The 22,870-nt window shown below is 40.5% G+C and overlaps 1 protein-coding gene across 2 annotated transcripts in view; it reads left to right on the top strand.

The window, feature by feature from the left end:
• snx29 (sorting nexin 29) overlaps nucleotides 1–22,870 on the top strand; it is a 184,891-nt gene that overhangs the window by 20,420 nt on the left and 141,601 nt on the right. For both annotated transcript variants that reach the window (XM_074663546.1, XM_074663547.1), the window contains exons 12-14: nucleotides 3,749–3,812; nucleotides 4,460–4,588; nucleotides 22,630–22,715. In XM_074663546.1, the coding sequence (XP_074519647.1) occupies nucleotides 3,749–3,812; nucleotides 4,460–4,588; nucleotides 22,630–22,715 (279 nt within the window). The remainder of the gene's footprint in view (nucleotides 1–3,748; nucleotides 3,813–4,459; nucleotides 4,589–22,629; nucleotides 22,716–22,870) is intronic.

A 22,870-nucleotide genomic window follows, 5' to 3' on the forward strand; every position in this document is an offset into this window, starting at 1 on the left:
TCTAACTGGTTTATTGTAGGGAGACATAGTTTTTCTTCCTGTTCCTGGCTGCCACTGTTTGACAGAGGAAAGATGAAAATGAAATGAAGAAATGAAGAAGCAGCAGCAAAAGAGAGCAGTTGTTAGCCTATTAGCTAGCAACTGATTAAAGTGAAATACTTAAACCCCCAAAACAGTTTCCTCAACAGGTTGAGAGTTTACTTTGGATTTCATAAAAAGGATGAGGTGTTAGTGGTCACTCCACTTTAAGTGACATGAATAAACGTAAGTGGTTGCCAATTCATCACACAACAACAAGGAGTATTTAAGTAGTTTAAAGAGGGGGTACTATTCTTTCTTTCAAGGTTTTCTTTTTTTTTTTTTTTTACTCTGGTACCCCAAGTAGTTGCTTCACGTGATTTACACCTGGAAAAACTATCCCATATTTTTTTTTACCAATGACTTAGTGTTTTGACCAGAAAACTCTCATTTCCCCCTAAATCAGACTAAATCATTTAGCTGCTGTCTCTTTAAGGCTCCCTTTCCACAAACACCCTTCCTTCTGATTGGCCAGTCCTCTGGAGGCCTGTTGGGGGGCAGAGCTCTTCCAACATGTCATCAACCGGTTTGGAGAACCTTATGCAATGACATCATAATTTCTGCAAGTCTTGTGAAGTCACCTGAATTACAAACAAACAACAGAGTAAAGAACCCCAGACTTAATCTGCTCCTACACTGATTGCTAGCAAAACTGAACAGCCAGCATTGTAACTTTATATCGTATTTAAAATTTGGTAGTCCCAAATATGCCCTCTTTAATGTTGAGAATCATTTCAGGGTAAATCTGCTAAGAGACATTTTTAACTTTTTTTTTTTTACAATAGTTATATGAAATCACTTTTCACCTTTATATGTCAACACAGGTATATTGTTATATCAGTGTTTTGTCTTACCCTTGGTTATGAGTATGTGCTGAAACAATAACAAAGAGCAAGCCCAGTATTCATTGCTGTTGTTAAGCACTGCTGGGCCATGAATCATGTTGTCCAATTAAACTTAATGAACAAGACCACAAGTACTACTACTAATAACAACTTAAGTATTTTAGCACTTCTAATGCAAGATGCAGCCCAACAAAACAAGGCTAAAGCAATCGTTACAATTAAAAAGTAAATTGAAACTAATTACAAACTGAAAAAACCCAAAAGTAAAAAAACCCAAAAGTAAAAAAATAAAAAAATAATGAAATAAAAGTAATGGGATCTTATCATTAGAGACAAAATGACCACACAATTGTTTATAGCTTAATTTAAAAAAAAACAAAAACAAAAGAAAACAAAACAAACAAATTAAAGGATTAATTGCATTTTAAAAATTCTATCAGAGCTGGCTTCTCTATGATCCACAAGGAGGCTGTTCCCCACAAGAAATAATAAGATACCATTGTTTAATTTTTAAGCTTATGACTGCCAAAGGAAATAAAGTTTAGATAAATGCAGAAAATATGATTCTCTGAATTAGCTTTTATTGTCGAGGGAGACTTAGTCATCACCTAGCTTGTTTTCTCATTTTCTAGAGTTGTTTTGAGGGTCTAATGAAGTTATTTTTTTTATCATCTTACAATGAATGTGAGTTCAGATTTAATTTGAATTTCATAAAATAATAATAATGAAAAAACAAACAAACAAAAAAACCCCACAAAAGTGTTGACTTCTTTTATGTTGCCCAAAACAGACATTCGACTCACTGACTGAAATTTAAAGAAAGCTCCCCCAGTTAACACAGTGAAGCAAGAGCTGCATATTTTACCAGAGGTGTCATGCATGGTGTTAACTGCCGTCAAATAACTGATTAAAACCAAACCTGTAACCTATACAGTTATGGATTAGTCAGCTCACTTCTTAGTTTTTATACTGTATGTGAGGTGAGTTTCTTCGTACTTATCTGGTTCAAAAGTTGAACCTCAACTCCACATCTTCACCATTTACTGGTTTCATCAAGATGTATTCGTAGTTAGCACATCAAAAGCTGTGTCTCAAACACAGGAACTACCCCTGAAACTAGGGCCTTTACCCCAGAACCACTTGTATTTGATTGTCAGAACAAAGGTAAAAACTAGGGGGAGAAATTTACCCCGAACTTTCCAGAAGTTCAGGGACCTATGGAGGCAAGATCTTTAAGCTGAAAATGTCTGGTTGTTCCCCCCTCTGTCCATAATAACTTCACACATGGCTGTGATTGACTTGGTTGAATAGCTCCTGAACAGTGATCTTCTTTGAGCCTGAGAGTGTGAAAGTCTCTGTCAGCTCCTGGTGTTACAGCTTAAAAAGTGACCCTATAAAGTGGAGACCTTTGGCTAAATGTATCAGTGGATATAGAATTTTTAACAGCTGTTGTTACACAGAAGTATCCAGAAATTAATGCTTGTTTAATATGTATACATGCGTCTTTATTTCACTGTCTGGTACGTGTTTAATGGTGATCTAAAGCTGTTTGAGAGGGATACATCCTGCTGAAAGTCGTCCATCAGTGGGTCCGTTTTCAAGCTGAAACATGGGTCAATATTTTTTGTCTTTAGATGGAGGAGCAGTGCAGTGTTTCGGCAATTGAAGCTGTTAAGGGCTTTTAGAAATGGCTTTAACAGCTGATGGCTGTGACACTAGCTCTTGTTTCTGCTTAAGTTTCAACAAATCCATTTGTAGTGCAATTGAAGGCAGCACAGGCTGTTTATCCTATGGTGTGATATTTCGGTGAATGGCCTACGTTATTGTCTCAGTGACCTCTACTGGTCTGGTGGTGTTTTGCAGTGACCTGTATTTTGTCCTGCTTTGCATCCACTATCTTTATGCTTGAACACCTTTTTTTAGATATAGCCTCAAACTGTCTTTGATCGTTTTGCATTTGCAGCCATATAATTTTATTAATAACTCCTCTGAGTCTGAACCAAATACGTCTATTAAAAGAAAATTTTATCTTATGTCCAGCAGCACAGCTTTTCCTCCAGTCTGAGGACTTTGTCTCCTCCATATTTAGAAATGAGAGTGTCTGTATCAGCTGAATATATTGCTGAATTAATAACAGGGCTTTAGTGTGTCTGGCTGCTGACTGTTCTGTGTGGGAACTCAATAAAAGTGTCCGGTGCTGGCAATGAGATGCACAAGCCAAAACGGAAGGGAAGATCATGTTTTTCTTTTTCTTTCTGATGGTGTGAAAAGGAGAAGAATTTTCTACATCATTAAACCTGCTGACAATAATGCTCTTAAGACTGGCTATCATTCAAGTGTAATTCTCTTATTATTGGAACTTAGTGGGTGTGTCTTGGCTGTCAGAAAAATATGACAGATGTAACAATTTTCAAGCAGAATTCCCTTTTTCATGTTCTCAACATGCAGTTTCATGGTGGAGTAAGGCCATGTTTTCATCCTCTGTATTTATCTAAAATTAGTTTGTTCCTCAGGGCTTTGGTAGCTGCTTCTAAAAAGGGTTTTTTAGCATTAAAGTGGTGTCTCTGAGTCTGAGAGATATCACTCTGTATGACCTGTGAGCTGGAGTGGTAAAAAAACAGATTTTATGAAAGTAGTTCATCTAAAAAGTGGAACAAAACTAGCTTCTGCAAGTTTGGGTTGTGTAATTCTAACATTTGAAAACCTTCAGTTATTAGTTTAAGCATATTGCTGTGTGTGTTTTCTGTGTGTGTTTTCTGTGTATGTTTTCTGTGTATGAGGGAGTTAAAGTGCAGAAATCTGACTCTGCTCTCTCCTCTCTGCAGTGGAGCTGCGTCAGGCCATCGTTGCCATGATGAACCGGAAAGACGAGCTGGAGGAACAAAACACGTACGTTTCGGATATCTTCTCCCTTCTATCTCGCACAACACAAACACACACACGCTGATACACACCAACAGACTGGAAGAAGATATCAGATGACCTTTCTGTTTAAATCCTGTCAGCTTGTTTTCTTTTTATCTGGAGACGAGAGGATTTTTTTTTTGTGCTGACTTGAGGGCAAGAAACTGTTTGCTCACATTTTGTTTTGAACGTACAGCCAGCAGAGAGGGTGATTTATTCTCCTTTAACAGCTGCAAATAAGGATCACAGACACACAACAATGCACGGTTCAATAAAATTCTGTTTAACGACCGAAAAACACAGGGTTATGTTTACACACTGCTGTGATTAATCATAAATAAATGTTAATCTCCACCGCCAAGCTGTGTTAAGATTTAAGAGATAAACTGTGATTTATTGGAGGCGTCAGAATAAAAGCGCTCATAGGCACAGATGTGTTTTGATGAAGTGTTTTTATCTCAGAGCTGAACGTTTTATTCAGTCATTTATGACTGCGAATAAAGAAGCATATTAATATGTCTCTGATTGACTCCCTCATAAAAATATCACGACATGGAGTCTTGGATGACGGTGTAGCGAAGACTTGTATTCTGCGTACAGAAACGTGACGCACTGGATGTTGTGTTGGACAGGTCTCTTCGCAGCCTGCTGGACGGGGAAATGGAGCACTCTGCAGGCCTCAGGCAGGAAACCGATCAGCTGAAGAAGAAGCTGGCAGAGCTGGAGGAGAGACACACAGCCAAGGTCCAGGCGCTGGCCAGGTGAGAAACAGCTGTAGAAGTCACATGAATCAGTTCACTTCAGGTTGCAATATGGAGGACTGAAGGGTTACTCTATGTGTGGGGTTGTATGAGGTTGTTATTAATACTACTAATTGACCTCCCAACAACCTCACTACAACAAATGTAACTGTCCCTTTAAGGCTGCACTCATAACCTGGACCGGCTTTGAGTTTTGCATAATTAGGGATACAGCTGACTTGATTTAGCAAGTTAACACAATTAAGCTGCTAGTTCTGTCCACTTTTGCTAGCAATCATTGTAGAAGCAGATCAAATCTGGGGTTCTTTACATCATTGCTTGTTTATAATTCAGGCAATTAACTGTCAGATTCTTTAAAAGGTAAGAACCTTGTTTTTGTGGCCAGGTGTTTCACAATTTTTGGACCATTTAACGCTAAACATAATCTGATGGAGTCTCTATGACATCACCCACCTGTTTCTGAAATTAAGTTTCGAAGCAAATTGTACGCAGGAGCCATATTGGAAATGAGGGCTTTCAGCCTCTACGCTGTAGGGCGGCCGCCTGTCAATCAGCTGAGCTGGGCCTCTGATTGGTTGAACTCATCATCTTAATATCTTCTAAACTGTTGCGCTAGAAAAAAATTCACCCCCGTATTGTGTTAGAAAAATAAAATTAGCTGTTCATACAAAGTCATTTTTGTACCAAGCTGTAAACGTGTTTATTTCTGATCTGGTCTGATGATGAAATGACCCATTAGTTATCGTGTCATATTTCATAATTTTTGCTCTTTTCAGTTTTAGTTGGTGAAAAGTCAAAACATTTGAATCTGCTTTTAGCCCATCAGAAGCTATTGCTTTAAAGAGGGGATATTCTGCTTTCCCATATTTTAAACATGAATATAAAGTAACAATGCTGGATGTTCATACTAAAAATGTGCAAATTTTAAACCAGCTATCTCTCTCTATATATATATGTTGTAGAAATCTTAAAATCTGTCTGTACACAGCTCACAATTGTCTGTTCTAAAAATAACGCGAGATCTTCACAAGACTTACTGATATGATGAAGTCATCTCATTAGAGTCTCCAGACTTATTCATGACATGTTGGGGGGTTTGGTTTGGGTCTCAAACACCAAGGTCTGCCCAAAGATCTGCCTCCTACGACCTCCAAAGGGCTGGCCAATCAGGGTGAAGGGGGTTTGTGGAGCGGGGATCCTTAAAAAGACAGCAGCCAAAATGAGTTTCAGACAGAGGCCGAAATCCCGCATTTGAGAAGACGAGGGACACTTTGAGCTGTAAATCACGAGAAGCTACTACAGGGATACCATAGGGGCAGCCTGCAAATGGGCTGCCCCCCTCTTTAAAAAGAACCAGACTTGTGTTTGCTTGTCATTTCACTTAAACAACGAGAAGCAGTTGCTTCAGAACATCCCTAATCTACAGATCAGTGACAGAGTATTTGCTGTCTTCAGCTGAAGAGATACCTGAACAGAGGGCTGAAAAACACTAAAGTAAAGCCTCGGTTTGTATCACCATGTTCTGAAAGTTGTTCGATTTGTACTGGCTGTTGGCTATCAACCACCTGCGGATAGATGATGGCTGCTCTGTGCTGTCGACTGGGACACTTTATGAATAATTCAGACCTGATTTCGTGGACTTTCAGCTCATTTCAACAAACTTTCTCACATCAGGTATTTTGACAGCGAAATACACAGGTGTTATAAAATGTGTCAAGGTTATCGATTTTAGGAGTTGCACCTGAGTTTTATGTGTCTATATGCCTTTAGCTGGTGATTTTAAACCAGTTTGTTGATTTTATTTCAGCTTATTTGTGCTCTGTATCTGCTCATTTAAAATTGAAATCATGCACAACATCAGTGAGCGCTGGTTAAAAGCTGTAACAGCCCTGAGGACAGTCGTGTCTGGGATTAAAGCTGCTGTGTTGCTGCTGATTGAGCCTCGCACCTACAGCACCAGTGTTTTCAACATAATCACAGTAATTACCCCAACACCCCCTAATGGCTAGAGTCTTAACCAGACAAGAGTTTTATTTGTGTCCCCACATCTAGGGTGATTGAAGATTAAAAGTATTGAAGATTATAAGTCAGAACAACATAAGAAACTTTCCGCCTTTCAAACCCTTGTGTGTTTCATTTTATTCACTATATCACACACATATACACTTTCATCCCCAACAAGTGACCACCTACTGTTTCCCTGTAAGTGAATTGCATCAGCTCAGCATCTACAATTGATTTCCTTTGTGCTAGAAGTCTTCAGCTGAGCCCTGAGCCCTTAAATAGAGGATTAGTCACCCTTCAGCAGTCTAAACAGAAAGCCCCAGCAAGTGTGTGTTCAGACAGTAGCCTCCTACAGGAAGTCAAGCCACCAGCAGGAATGATTGAAGGAGAGGCTTGAGGTAAGTATGTGACGACTGCTGAGGCTGATGGGTTTGTAGTTTTCATTAGAAATGCAATAATAAAAGTTCAGACATTTCATAATCTTCTCTGTGTGAAACCATCTAAAGGGCCATTACAATCAACTTTTGTATGTTTTCAATTTTTCTGAGTTTGTCTTCCAGTAGCTTTCAAAGTAGTGATTAAAGTATGAAAACCCCTCGTCTATCATCCCCTGACCTTTCACTCACTCATTTAGTCAACCTGAATAAAAGGCTCCAATGTAATACGTGGAATAGCGCTGTGACATCACCCATGTATTCGTGGAAAACTGTTGTAAAACCTTGATTTTTAGTATTGAGGCCAATGCAATTTTGCTTTATTATATTGGTGCCAAAAAACATAATTGGGAGACTGGATAAAAAACATAAAACATTAGCAGTTTCCACCAAGCAGTCCGGGTCTGAAGCTTGACTGCACTTTTTAACAGAGAGTCACATGAAAATCACAGAGGACGAAATGCTGCATGTCTTCCATCCGTGCTCTTTGTTTACTGTGTCGTGTTTTTCTTCTTTGTTGGATTTAATAGGGCAAGTTGCTACGGCGTCGCGCTATTGTTTACCAGCTGCAGCTCCCGGCATCCGGCTTACACGCCGCCCACCACAAGAGGGCACAGTTTGCTGTGGAAACGCAAACGAGATCAGACTTAACTGTCCCAAACCGTCCCAAACCGTACTGAACCGACCCGGACTGCTTGGTGGAAACGCAGCTATAGACTGTATGAAACATGGACATCCACTCAGTGATGTCACCCACTGTATTAGTATTACAAGAATTTAAGGCACTTTATTGTCATACTAGCACACATTTAGGCATGGAAAGCACACAATTTTACCCAAAACTTTCTGGTTCTTGAAGATAGATAAATATATAAAAAATGATCTGCACAGTAAGATAAAAGGAAAAGAGACAAAAGTTAAAAAGATCTTGCAGTGAGCTAATGGTGTCATATGGCTGTCTTAGCGCCTAGTTTGCACCCGGCAGGATGGTAACAAACACGGCTATGAACTTATGAGGTCGATGGCGTGTACAACATTTAACAGTCAGATGTTTTATAGCCTCAGAGCCATAGCATCCAGCCAGTCCACTATTTGTAAACCAACTTCCTCAGTTTGTCTTCCCTGATCAGTGGTCAGGGTCTACAGGGAACCGCTGTAGCTGGTCGCTCCAGAAGGCGGAGTCTGGTGTGTTGTCTCTTAGCCACATTTCCGTCAGAAAAAGCACAGAGCAGTTGCTCATCTCTTTCCACTCCCCCACAGTCACAAGGATGGGTTTAGGTACCTAGACATGGTACCTTTTGATGTTATGTGAATTGGTTCTTGGTACACTTTATGAAATCTGGTTGGTACCTAAAACAAGTACCTTATTCGGTGCTGATGTTAAACTATCACCCTAAAATGAGTGTTTTTTTTACATAAAGAAGCACACTATGCATTCATACTAGGGGAGCACCAATCACAATTTTGTGGCCCATCACTGATCACTGATCTTTAAAAAGCCTGACCTGCTGATACCGATTTGGATTTTTTTTTATACCTTTAATGTTCCAATCCTTTTTTCATTGAAAATAATTGAACAATAAAATCTTAATCTTTTAACTTAAACAACCAATTAAGTGTCCTGAGTTTTAGGTCTAGAGCAAAAAGCAACAATGACTGGCAGTCAGACCTTTCTGGAGGTATATAAGATCAGTTTCATATGGGCCGTTCACTGATCACTGATCACCCCCCAAAATTAAGAAAATTGGCACGGATCAATTGGGTGCATGTCTAATTCGTACTTCCAAAGTAGACTATTTTAAGAGTACATGTACATACATTGCCAAAGAGTCTTACTATCTGACAGGCTTTTGGTTAGAAGTTCATGTTGATCAAATCTTCGTGTTTTTTTTTTCGTGTCATTTTTCTGTTTACATCTGTCTTTTGAAAAAGAGACAACAACTTAAGAAATCCTGTTAAATGAGCTTTTCGATTACAGGGGTTGACTGTGTGAAACTCTTGCTGCTTATAGAATGAACATCTGACATTAAAGGATTACACATAGGGCAGAAAATAAGAGAACACACAGAGGCAGATTAAAAAAAAAAGTGCGAGCAACAGGCGGTGGCCTCATGATTGCCTCACTCTCCCTGCGGGCGACAGAGACATACAGTATTTACACAGCCAAACACACTCTCTTACTCTCACACACACACAAAGCCTGTTCTTGTAGTCCACTGCTAAATCTCAAGTGCAGCTTTTCCTCCTCAGCCAAATCTGTCTCGATCAATAGCGGCTATAAATACCACTGAAGGAGCAGCTAGTCGCTGAATGAGGGCTGGGAGCTGTCAGCATCATTCAGTGGAAAAGGCTTTTGGCAATGGTTTCTATGTATCCCACAATTCTTTGTGATTCACTCACGGTGAGGGTGAATTGGGAGTCAGAAAGCCTGACATTAAATCTGACATTGAAGAACAACTTCCTCACATGTGAGAGGACAGATGCTCGTTGACCTACAAGTAACAGGGTTTGTCTCCTGCTGTTGGTTTGTTTATGTGTCATTTCTTGACGGATTGTTTCATCTGCGCCATGTTTGACTGAAATCACTTCATTCGGAGCAGAAATGTTCAGGTTAAATGTTTGTACCCAGCAGCAGATGGTCCTGCTGTTTGAGGAAGATGCTGCCTGTAGTCTGCTAATTTTAGTCTTTTTCTAGTAATCATACTTTTGTAGTAGAGAAGCATCCATCGTGGAGGGAGCTGTGTGAGTGTACCATAAGTCCTGCTGTATATGGGGGTGGCAGAGGATAAGCGAGCCTCCATAGATAGATTTCGGCTGACGTCGACTGCGGTGGAGCAGAGGGGAGTGGGCTAAACTGAGCCTCTGCTCACTTATTGAGTTACTCACGCAGAACTCAGATATACAGGCAGACCCTCTCTCACACACACACGCGCACACATCCAAATATAACACGGAAGTTTAAGACCCTCTGTCTCACATCGCAGCCCACATCTCCCCCATCTTTTGCCTGTAGAAATCAAAAATACATGTGAAGATGCTAAAGGTCTCTGTAAAACACGCCCACCTGGAATCTTCTGCAGAGCCAACTCAAGGGATGGGCAATGTTGCATATTATATGATCATGAATAACCTCTTCTTAATTGATTAATCTGATTTTCATCACGGTATGCCGCCTAGTTCGACATAGCTAGACTCTGAAGGAGTATGCCTGCAATGAGGACACCTCGAGAGACTTGGGGTAACTGAAGTATTGAGTCCAATTTAATGCTCTGAAGTCAACTGTCATACGTTTTTGGTGATACTCAAAGTAAAGATAGCAAAAACTGATATATTCACACCTAATAAGATAATTTCATTTCAAAAATAAGTCTGCAGTTCTACAGTTCTGCAGTTTCATTTAGCAGATGCTTTTGTCCAAAGTGACGTACAACACAAGCAAGAATGTAGACAGAAGGGAAAACCTTCTGCCTTGTCAGCTGACTGTTAAATGTTGGCCATGCCTTGTCAGTGCGACAACTGTGCTACATCTGACTGCAGTTGCTGCCATTAAGTACAAGATTTTTTTTTTCTTTTTTAAATTATGTAGAATAATATGGCCAACTAAGCACAATTAATTGCTGCAACAGTATACTTCAACCTTCAACAACATTCAGTAATTAGTGCTATAATTTCATTAAGAGCTGGGTCTTAGACCTTCTGACTCATTCCACCCCTGAGGACAAAGAGGAGAAGGGACAGCTTCAAAGAGTCTTCAGAAATCTCTGTGGATCATCTAAATTTAGGTAATTCATTGCACCATTTGGGCACAACAGAGGAGAAGAGCCTGGCTGGAGATTTAGAGCCTGTCTGGGCTGGAAGCACCAGGCATCTTTTACAAGCAGAGTATAGCAGGTGAGAAAGACTGATTGATTTCTGCTGTGACATTCAGATTCTAGGCTTAGATTGGCGTTAACAACATGAAAGCATGGCTCCATTCTGCCTTGTATCAACAATTCAGGCTACTGGAGGTGTGATAATGAAGGGGATATTTTCTTGGCATACTTTCTACCCCTTAATACCAATTGAGCATTGTTTGCATGCCACAGCCTTCCTGAGTATTTGAACCAACAATGTCCATCCCTTCATGGCCACAGAGTATCCACCTTCTGATGTACTGACTCCAGTGGCCTCCATACTCACCAGATATCAATCTGGTAGAGCACTTTTGAGAGAGATAAGAGAAGAAATTTTTTGTTTGTCCCATAGCGGGGAAATTTACAGAATCAAAGCAGCAAAGAAGAAAGTGTAAAGTGCAAACATTACAATAAGAATATATAAAGTAGAATAAAATAATTAGTGTGACTCAGAAAAAATATGTTCAGGGCTATTTAAGTGAAAGAAATATGTATCCACGGTTTTGTTAGCCACCACCTCTGCACGATCCAGGTGGCAGCCTGGGACTGAGCTAGTTATATTTACGAGACTGTTAACTCGCATTCTTTCATTCCCTGTCCTGTTCCCTGTCGTATCCCTGTTAGCCATGTCTCTAAATAGCATGATGCTACTCTGCTCGCCCATCTTACAGGAGATAGATCTTACATTCCCCAAAACAATGGATGGAAGGACAAACCTATGTTGTCTCCTCTTAGCTTGCACTGCAGCACCAGCATGTCGTCCTTGCCTCCTTTTCCTCAGCTAGTGGGGAACATCGGTCCTAGCACCAGTTAGCATCGACATGCTGCAGGCTGCTTACAGCTGCTCTTCTGTGTAAACATTGTGACCATTGTAACACGTAGGATCTCTGGACACACACAGTAACAAAAACTGTGAAAAAGAAAACAAAAAACAAAACACTGCTGCAGATGTAACCAGTGTCCATATACAAAGGTAAAGTATGGGATGTGGTGAGCTTAGAAATCTGTAGCAACTGTGTAACACGGAAGCTCTGAATGTAAAAGGGGGTCCAATCTGTTACTGCAAGGCATTCCTAATAACTATCTCTAATTATCCGCATCACCATTGGCAATTTGAAAACAATATTCATCAACCACGCATTTGATTAATGCAGGCCCACAGTGTCAATTGTTGGGAAGCTAAAGTGGGAAGATGCAATGTTAATGAGTCTTCATGTTATCTCAAGACTTTAATCTTGATGAGTTTGTGGTCGTTGTAGTTTCATCATTTCTTTTCTAAGATTATGTCAGTCACTGCTGATGGAAGCAGACAAGAACAGCACAGTAACAGAGATATTAAAAAAAGAACTAATGCTTTAAAAATAAATGTTTGAAACCAAAATGCCCTTCCTCTGAATATCATGCCTCCAAACTCATTCCCTCAAGGAGGAGAGTGAAAACACATTAGGACACCCACACACATATAAACACACACATATAAATGAACACACACAAACACAACCACACATAGAGACACTCTCACCCCCAGAACCATTTCTTGTCCCCGTTTTTAGACATCAGTTGGCAGAGCAGGAAGCAGGACGATGGGAAATGGGCCAGTCGAGTAGGCTCGGGCCAGGAAGCAGTACCTCGTCACTGGGAGTGGGGGTGGTTGGACATTCGAACGCATACGAAGACACACATTCCAACACACACACACAAAAAGAAACAAGAGCAGATGCCTTTTTCTTAGCTGGCAGAGCTGCTGTCTTTTCTGCAGGCAGTGTAGTATGACTGAACCTCGAGGAGCGTCTGTGAAGTTTGCCCTCTTTACTTGTTGGGTTTGCTATTTTCTTTCTTTCTTTGGAAAGTCAATTATGTCACTCTGGCCCATGGCAGGCTCCTTCATTCACTGCTGAAGTTCTGACAACCCAAACCTGAACTCAATTTCCCCTCACACCCAAGCTCAACGAGAGCTACATGTATATGTGAGCATCCAGCCTTTGAGAGAGTGAAACAGGAGTGTATGTCTGTGAGCATTTTTGGCTGTGAGGCCGTGCAGTAAATTCCACTCTGGAGCTTTTTTTTTCAACAGCTTAGCTGTCTGCCTCTAAAGGCTTCTAGCTCTCATTTACTTCTGCCAGACAAGATCAGATTCTACCTTAAGAAGAGCCAATTAAGCAGATTTTAATGCACATTAAGACAAATACTGATGCTCCGGGATAATAAAAGAACAGGAGGGGATTATACAAAACAGAGAGAGGAGAGTCCCCACAGGGCTTGGACCTAACTTTAGTGGTGCTGCATGTTTTTAAGTTTAAGTTAAGTTTTTTCCCATTTTTTATGCAACATTTGTCACTGACTGTAAACATTTAGTGTCAAAAACAGAACGGAACGGAACATTTTCAAGCTTTTTTTGGTTCAGTTATGGATAACTGCGGCACACAGTGCACATATTAAAGGTCCCATATTATGCCCCTTCTTGAAGTTTAATATGGATCTTTGATGTCTTCATGAAATGGTAGTAACATGTTTTGGTTCAAAAAGCCAATAAATCAAGCACAGCAGCCGCGTCACCGAGAGCGGTGCCACGAGCTCCAAGTGCACAATGTTTAGAAAACAGCGAAGCTCGTTTACCGTAACATTACAGGCTACAACAACAGGCTAAAAGCAGTTACAGTTAGCATCCTGAAGCTAATACAGAGACAGGGGGGACACTGAGGAAAAGCTCTTACATCTGCTCCACAGCACACAGCATTTAAAATACTCACATTTCCAGGGTCCCAGGTTTGTTGGCGGATGGTTGGTAATGCGCCTGGATTCAGGACCAGTCTATTAGCTAGCCCTCTGTTGTACTGTCCAAAGTTGGAAAAACAGTCGGCCATGAAGTGACTAGCACACACATGCACAGTTTAACTGAGTGTGGCTGGAACATTTCCTTGATAAATGAACTCTAGTCACTTAGTCTTGTCTTTTTCCGAGATGGGAAGCTTGTGCATGGAACTATGTGGCTGTTTACAGCCAAAAAGAGAGCAGTGATGGCTCTTCAACTTTGGCATTCTTCTCCCCGCTGCTGGAGAGATTTCTCCCCAGCAGCGGGGAGGGGACTGGGCGGGGAGGGGGTTTTGGGGCATTTGCTCCGGTGGACCAATCAGGTCAGGCTTGCTCCTGATTGGTCAAAAAAGGGAATCGCTGACGTCGGCAAATCCCCAAAATCCAAACAGCTCGTTTTAGGTCAGGATTTAACATTCACAAGCACTACTAAGTACAGGTTTTGTCATTAAATGTCACATTTTGTGGGCTGGGAGGAAAGCCAAAGACCCACAAATTTCACTAAAAGACTTAATAAAATGATTTTTGCATATGGGACCTTTAAAGATAATGATCAAACATTGTAAATACCATAGATCTCTGTGTAGTTTTAGTACATGCAACACCAATCATGGGGTCTGTTGTGTGACAGTTGTTCTAGATATGATTGCCAGTATTTTCCATGAGCCAGACTAATCCCCCCCAAAAAAGAAAAGCCTCGGTAGATTCTACTTTGCATGTAGTAAGCAGAGGATGTATACGGAATTTTATCTTTATGGGTTAAGTTGATAAAAAACATTTCCAAAGCATTCTGATTTGTTGAGAGGCCTCTGTTCATCACCTAGCCATTATGTCTCTCTGTACTTAACCCCCAGAGCACCAACTCTTATAGATCTCTTGCACCCCTGTCAGTTCCTGACACTTACCTCCATCTCATGTGGAAGAAGATGAGATGACTTCATCAGTTTATTAATCACATTACTTAATGTGCCTACTCACTGAGTGGACACTAACACTAACAGTGTTTCTGGGTCAGACTCTTGGCCTTAATGAGAAAGTGGCTCTCGTCTAGTCCCACATGAGCTGGACAATGAATGCAGTTTCCTGAGCAGAGATGCAGAGCAAGGACTTCACTCTCAGTAACTCATTTAAAACTTTGCCATCCTCGAGGGCAGAGGAGACACTTAGAGTTTCAGATGAGTTTTAAACACGCTTCTAGTGAAACAACATTCAGAGCGCGGGAGGGAAGTATACGGCATGTTCCAAATTGAAAAGCATCAACAAAGAGGGGAAACTACAGCTATAATTTTTGTTTGAGGAAATTGTACGGATCCAACGGGGCTTTGTAGTCCAGTTTTGTTTGGTATCCATCGCTCATGCTGTGTCCTGTTGCTCTGAATAGTGATTTTCCTCTAAACTGTGTTTGTAATCATAGACTTGCTACTGGTTAGAGAATATACAACCCAAATAAACTCAGATTGCTGCATGAAGTGGGTATTTAACTGCCTGCTATCTTTGAAAGGCATAGATAAAAGATAAGCAGAATGCACGCCTGGTAGTGTACTCACTTGGCCTCACAAAACAGAGCTTGAAATATAATACAACATGAACAGTTACGTTTTTCTGTACTGTCAATGGGGCAAACAAGGTCAGTCTGATTATTCTTTGGCTGAAAAAGGACGATTTTTTTTCTCAGTATAGAAAGTGGAGGGGTTTTCATTGAATTTCTCTTAGGTACTCTTGCCGTTCTCAGAATGTGTAGGGCTGGCAACTTGAGATTTGGTTCAAATACGCTTGGTATTGCACACAACAACAGCAATAATGTGGCTAACAATAATGTACAGACCCACAGTACTTTGAAATGCTTTGTACAATGTTCAAAAGACCCTAAATTTCTTGCAGGAAGGCTTACTTTAGAAACATTTGCAAGATAACACAATATATACGTCGGACTTCCACCAGATCCGTGTTTGGGTTGTCGCTACTCAACAGCATTGTTTACAGAATCAGTGGTTTTCTACCTTTATAATGACCTATGTCTCATCCATAGAGTTCTTATAAGCCCTTGTTGACTTCTGACCCTGTTGTACCTCTTGTTATAGTCTGTTGATATAGTTAGGTAAAATATGATCTGTTGTCGACATGATTGTTTTATTGAGAAAACCAACCACCTTATTAAAATTTGTTTCGCACTCTGACTTCCTTCAAGATAGATCCACCTTGCATTGAGTGGTTCCTCCTCTGCTGTGGAGGTTTCTGGATTGCTGGTGGTGATGGCCAAGTCACAAGGCATCCAATCTGATAGGTTTCGATTCAAGTCAATATGACAACTCACACTGGCTCCACTCTGTTGTGTTCTGGCTTCTCGTTTTTGGCATATCCAAGACTTCTGTGTTTGCCAGATAGACTGAGCAATGATCGATTTGTATGGAGCAGATCTGATGGGACAGGAACTTGGGCACTGAACAGCATTAAAGGATCCACATGACTTTCGGGATTAAATCTTATGTGTTGGCAGATTAATTTTAAAACATCAACAAACTGACATGGTCCGGTCTTGGTACAACAGGTTTGGGGTTTTGCAGCCCAACATGAACAGGGAGAGGCAGAGGTAGGGATGGGTACCTTCATATGAAACAATATGGTACCCATCCCTACCTGGCAAACGGTACCGCTACACAAAGGTACCAATTTTCGGTACTATTTTGTGTTCATGTGGTAAAAAAATATCAATTTGTTTAATAATGAAGTATGACAATTTTTCAATTCAACTTATTTATTCTTCAGTGTGTAACCTTGTAATGTTGTGTTCATGTCCAGCATGAAAAGTTGCCTACTTTTCCACTCCCTCACAGTCACAAGGATGCATTTAGGAACCTAAACATGATACCCTTTGATTTTATATGAATCGGTACCCTGCACTTTTGACAGAATTCGGTCGGTACCTATAAAAGTACCTAATTTGGTACCCATCTCTAGGCACACGAACTCCTTGGTCTTCTTACTCCAGCTGACTGGCGGTTTTGCTACTTGCTTGACTTGAACTGAACCCGCAGCAGGCGTAAGATTATTAGAAAGCATGAAGTCAACACCCTAAAAAACATGGATCTGGACTGAGCAATAAAGCAGAACCAGTTGATACCCAAATATGTACTTCTTGGATGCATTTCCTTTCATTGCCATGGTGGAACTGACAGATCAAGAGAAAATTATCTGTTAGCTTTTAGCAAAGCATGAATTTTCCCCTGGAAATACAAGCAAGATATAAACATATAAAAGAAAACAGGTCAAATAACTTAGGAGGTGATGGAGCGTGATTTTCTCATGGCACAAAATCAATAAGTCCTTTGTTTGATTCATCAAATGGAGGCCTGAGCTGCTGAATGACCCAAGGGAAGCTCCTCAAACTCAGACAAGACTTTGAGGGTGTGTCATACACCTGCAGGTCATGTTTTATCAGTCTGCTCTGAAATTGGATTTGATGATGTACTCATTGTTCCCATACACCTTCCTTTGAATTTCCCTCATGAGCACTTATTTTGAGGATCCAGATCATGATCTACGCCCTTGTCAGGTTTCTGTTGACTTTGTCTGCCTCCATCACATCATGTAATAACTCAGGGACTTCTCTGATGTCTTTTCATGAAAGGTATTACTCTGAGGATGTGTGTTTAATTTAATGAAAGTAGATATACATATGAGTAATCCTCAGGTTGTGTAAATGGTTTATTTTGTTTGGGTAAAGAGAGTTACCAAGTGATGAATATTTAACGCGATAAAAATTTCTCAGGTTGAAACATTTATGTTGTTTTTCACAGCCAGAGGTGTTTTCTGTTCTTGGGATTTAAAAGAGCAGCCACATTACATCAGCAGAAAAGACCTCAGTGGTACCAGAGTCATAAATAATTCAAAATTATGTCTTCATTATCAAGCTGTTGTAACCTGGTATCAAATATTCAATTTCAAATGAAGGTGTAGCACTTAAAGCTGTGTTTGTTAAGAAAATGATTTATTTACAGTGATGAAAATCTGCTGTGAATGAACAATGCACTGAACTAAGAAAAGTCGGGGAGCAGTGTTGTTCTTAGAAAGCTTAAGAACTTTGGTTAGAAGTTGCTCTGAGCACTAACTTAAGTTCAGAAATATCAATAGAGTTAGGAGGGGTTTTAATGATTTTCTAACACTTAAAAACAGGGCAAGAGCTAGATCACAGTGGCTCCTCGACTATGGTTGCACCAGTGGCAAAGTTTGTACTCTGTTTTCAGGACTTATTGAAGTGAGCGTGTTGGATCAATACCTGTCAACCCTTGCAGCTTGAGCTAAGGGATACAAGAAATATCAAACGGTTTGATCCAAATGGAAAGTGCTTTAACAACATCATTCTGATAAAAGTAAAAGTAAAGGAAAGTGTGGTTCAAAAAATGGAATGGAACGGTAGAAGAGTCATGGGTACTGTCAATCCACACAACAGGAGTGACATATCTTGAGTGTCAGACGCATGGTTAGGGTGAAGTTCTGTGAGAGTTGAATCTGTGCTTTACCTGCCATAACGAGTAGAAATGTTTGAAGATCTGTGTTCATTTCTAAAACCTGTAGTGATAGATTTTCCTCTTCTCCACTTGTTTGGGAAAGCGTATGTAGCCAGGTTACTCATCACCAAAAATTGATAATTCACACTCAGAGCAGTATTAGCAAACATTTATGGTCCTGCCATTGGACACCACCTGCTTTTGGTCACCACCAAGAGGCAACATCCGGCTAGTAAAAATGAAGCCTATGCGGAAGTGTTAAAAGTCGCTGTTCCTTGAGAATCCGCTTGAGGCTCGCTGCATAAAGACCGGAAGTCACATACACACCCAGCCATAAAAACAGACTTTTACAGCATTAAAAAGCATATTTACAGCCTGGTTTAAAAAACGGCTTGGGTCTAAAACACCGATTTCACTGTAGGCACACACTATATGGTGAGTGATTTTTTTACTTTCTCTGAGGTTTAGAAGTTATTAGGATTGTTTCATGGTAAATGTGGCTGCATCTGCGGGTTGGCTTGATTTTATGGTTTCAGAAACAGATGGGTGACGTCGCAGCCGCTATGTCCATGTTTTATACAGTCTGTGGTCACCACACCAAAAAAAAAATAATTCTAAGCTAAATGCTTATCTTTGAGTAACTACTTGCTTGCTTTTTTCTGCTTTTCTTAAATGGATAGTTTTTAACTTTTTTTTTTTGCTTTTTTCCTCGATCTGATAACTCTTAGCAAGATTGAAAGCTCTGATTTTTTTTTTAAACATATCTCAGGGTGGTTACAGTTTGAAACCAAGCAGCAAGCTCCTGTCAAAAAATATGAAGCCTATTCAGAAGTGCTACAAATTGTTGTTCATCAAGTGTCGGCTTAGTTTTGGCCTGAACAGCTAGTTTCACCCTGTAAATGGAGTTTAATTTTTTTTTGTGAAGAAGATGTGAAGATCAAAAGTTGGCCAAATCAATGACAGAGTTGATGTAACAAACAGGTCTGACACCCTGTAGCTGTTGGTGAGGAGGCTCAAAGCCTGACTCTTCATTATTCACTATTAGAAACAGATGGGTGACCTCACAAAGACTACGGCTATGTATTATACTGTTTATGTCTGAAACGCTATATATTTCTGAGTCTTCAGTTCAAATTAGATTCCAGGGCCTGGCTCTCTAGAAGCCTCCTTTGCTGTTGCAATGTAACAAAATTGTATTTTTATTTTTAAAAAGACAAAAAATGACAAAATTACCGTTACACTAAGATTTACCAACTAGCGTCAGCACAATTTGAGCAAATCTCAAGGTGATTCTGCAGTTATCGTGCGACTTTTGTAACAAACTGGTCAAAGCAGCCTCCTACTGGTGTTAATTTCCCCTAAATTCATGTTGTAATGTAAAACTTTGCCCCCAGGTGATATTCAACATTCCAACTCAATGTTTTGAGAAATGAAAAAGCATGATCCCCCCTTTTAAATCTTTCTTTGTTACCTTCTAAGTTATTTTTTAAAGAACTTATTTTTACATTTTCTCAATGTGAATTTTTAAACCAAGCATCAGTGCGGTTGCACCCGTAATTTGTCTAATTCTGTAATTTGAAGCAGTTGACACAATCATCATTTTCAGGAGAAGAAGACGTATCTGAATGTCTGTGTATCTCCTGGAGTGCCGACACAAACACACAAACAGAGTGAGCAGTGTGTATCAGCCATAATTTAATCAGGCTAGAGCAGCGTCTGGGCTGCGGGTGGTTCTGATAACGACACTGTGGATGGCTCCTCTGAGAGCTCATCGGGAGGTTTCAGGAGGTCTCCCGGCGGGCGACTCTTTTGTTAGTTGGGAATAAGGACCTGATAAGCAGGGCCCCAAAAATCACCCACGGAGAATGAGGGGCCGGGTAGTGAAGGAGGGGGCTGTGGCAAAGCAAGACAAAGGCTGTTAAATTTAACCACCACAGGCATAAAGCAACACTCCGGCTCTGATTGATTTCCTCCCCTAAGTCGATGATGTTCAACTGGTTCTGGCTTGTAAAGAGACCGCCTCCGTCTCTCACTGCGTTATCAGGGAGTCCTTGTGTCTGTGTCCTCATTCGCAGTCCATCAAACACAAAAACACACACTGCTCTGATACGTGCTAATGTTGGACTTTATCTTGTCTGGGTTGTAGCTCTGACAACATTTACACCTGCCGTTAAACTGCTTCTTTATCTCATGTGGCTGTTTTTCATTTTTCAGTGCTTTGAACACAAAAACAAAAAAAAATCCCCACCTTGAAAAACAAAGGTTAGTGTTTCAGTTTGTTTGGTTTATTAGGGTTAGTTTGTTTGAGCAGTTTCTGAAATCTAACACCCACCAACAACCTGGTATGGTAGATAAAGTACAAAAACACCCTTCTAAGAAAATCATTCTATCAGATTATCAGGTTTGAAGAAACTCTTTGAATGACTGCAGAAGCTTTAGAAGTAGTTTGTGATTTATTGAGGATGCTGCCCTTTCTGTGAAAGCAAATGACCACACAGCTATGAAACATAGACTACACAGTATTGAACAGTCAGAACGATCAGTCTGTTAGTTCAAAAGATCTCTTTAGATAAGAAATGGCATCCCGCAGGGCTCTGCCTTAGGTCCTCTGTTGTTTGCAGTTCATATCAACATGTTATGTCAGTTTTATTTTTTGACTGATTTGAAGGGTGATACCCTTACTTTTGGACCATCTCTTAGATGGTATATGACTCCCTTCCACTCAAGCCTGGTGCACATTAAAGGATTTTTTTTATACTGAACAGACGTTTTAAATCTTAAAAGACATTATTCTTAAAATCTGTGGCTTCACAGCACACCATACACCAAAAGACTGCTCTGCGACTGCTTGCCTACATGGTACATGGTAGAATTTCTGTCCAATCCCTGCTGTTGTTAGTTTGATTGTGCCATGTTTTTTAAGACACACTCTACGAACACTTGTGTTCTGCTGCCACAAATCAATGAATTGGTCCTCCATTTCTGACATCCATACTCACTTTGTGTGATGTACTATAGTCACTATTGCTGCACTTGTTGTGCTTCCTTTTCAAAAGCTTGCTTTCTGATAGCTTATTGTTTTGTCCGTTCAAAGTTGTTGTTTTTTTATAAAAAGGTGGAAGTATGAACACTGGAAAACCATGATCTTCCAGCTTTCAGGCTGCACTGTGTTAGCAACAGACATGACTCTGTAGTGGAAGTCCCATGGGCTCAAAATCACTTCTATAATATGTCCACACATGTAGGTTAAAGCCTGCAAAGATGAACCCAAATATGCATGATGCAGAAACACCTGTGACTTATCTGAACCTGAGCTCATTTGGTATCAACTGAGGCTAAATAAAGACTGTCCTGAGGCCTCATGAATCAAAAATATACCTTTTTTTTAAATTAAAAACCATCCACTCATCACCTAATAAGGACCTCATTGAGTTACTCAACTGCTTGGCTGTTTCTTGCTGCCCCAACTTGTCACGAGTTGGGGGATCATGAAAGCGAAAATAAAACAAAGGAGACCCTGAACTGTTGAACAGCTGAAATCTTGTACCAGGCAAGGATGGGAGGAGATCATTGTGCTTCTTAACTCCAGAAACTGGTCTCCTGGGGTCTCAGACATGTTAGGAGTGTTGTTAAAGGAAGATGTGATGCAACACAATGATAAAGATGACTCTCTCTGACATCAAATGAGCATGAATTCCCATAAGAGACTAAAACTTTTTAGTTGCAACATTTGTTGCTGTTCATCATCAGATGAAAGGTATACATGATTTGCAAACTGGCAAAATCATTTATTAAAAGTATTTTACAGAGCGGTGAACTTTTTTCGGGTTTGGATGGTGCATTGATTTCAAGTTTTTGTAGCTTCTCAATAATTTCAAAAAGCATGTCCAGGTAAGAGTCAATCCACCCACAGAGCTGGTCCTCACGATCTGATCTCAACGCTTGTTTTCAGTCGCTCAGCCACCTGTTGCTGGCCTTCTGCTTGTGCTGCAGGACGCCTGAAAAGCAAGTCAAGACACTTCCCTCCAAATATGTCTCGGTGTGACCCGCTGGATTAGACTTGGAGTGTTTTTATTTTCATCGTTCCTCAGGTGACAAGATGTCACAACAAGTTTCACACCGTGTCCCTCTGCCACATGCTGTCATGAAACCGAGTAAACAGCTTCCTGTTACGGGCTGGGTGCAGGTCCCAGAGGTGTCAACCAGGGAGAATGTTGTCTTTGTCACTCTGTGCAGGTGATTAGTTAATGTACACACACATATGATGTAGTCTTTTGGGCTCTACAGGGATCATATGTGATATTAGTGCTCTCATGTAAAGCACTGATGTAATCGCCTCCTTACTTTATCTTCTGTGTGTTTATAATGTGTTTGTGTTTGTGTTTGTGCAGGGAAAATGAGGTCCTGAAGGTCCAGTTGAAGAAGTATGTGGGGGCGGTGCAGATGCTGAAGAGAGAGGGGAACCAAGGCAATGACGGTAAGCACATACACACACATACACACGCTCACACACTACATTATTATGACCTGAAATTAGATTTCATATCTGTGTCCCAGTCCATCTATTCTACTCTCAAACACAACCTCAGGTAGGCACACAACCAGTGAAATAAGGTCATCGGCTCCCTCCGC

This window comes from Halichoeres trimaculatus, unplaced genomic scaffold, assembly GCF_033239565.1.
Source record: "Halichoeres trimaculatus isolate MK-OKI-2021-1 unplaced genomic scaffold, fHalTri1.1 fHalTri1_scaffold_23, whole genome shotgun sequence".
NCBI classification, from domain to species: domain Eukaryota; kingdom Metazoa; phylum Chordata; class Actinopteri; order Labriformes; family Labridae; genus Halichoeres; species Halichoeres trimaculatus.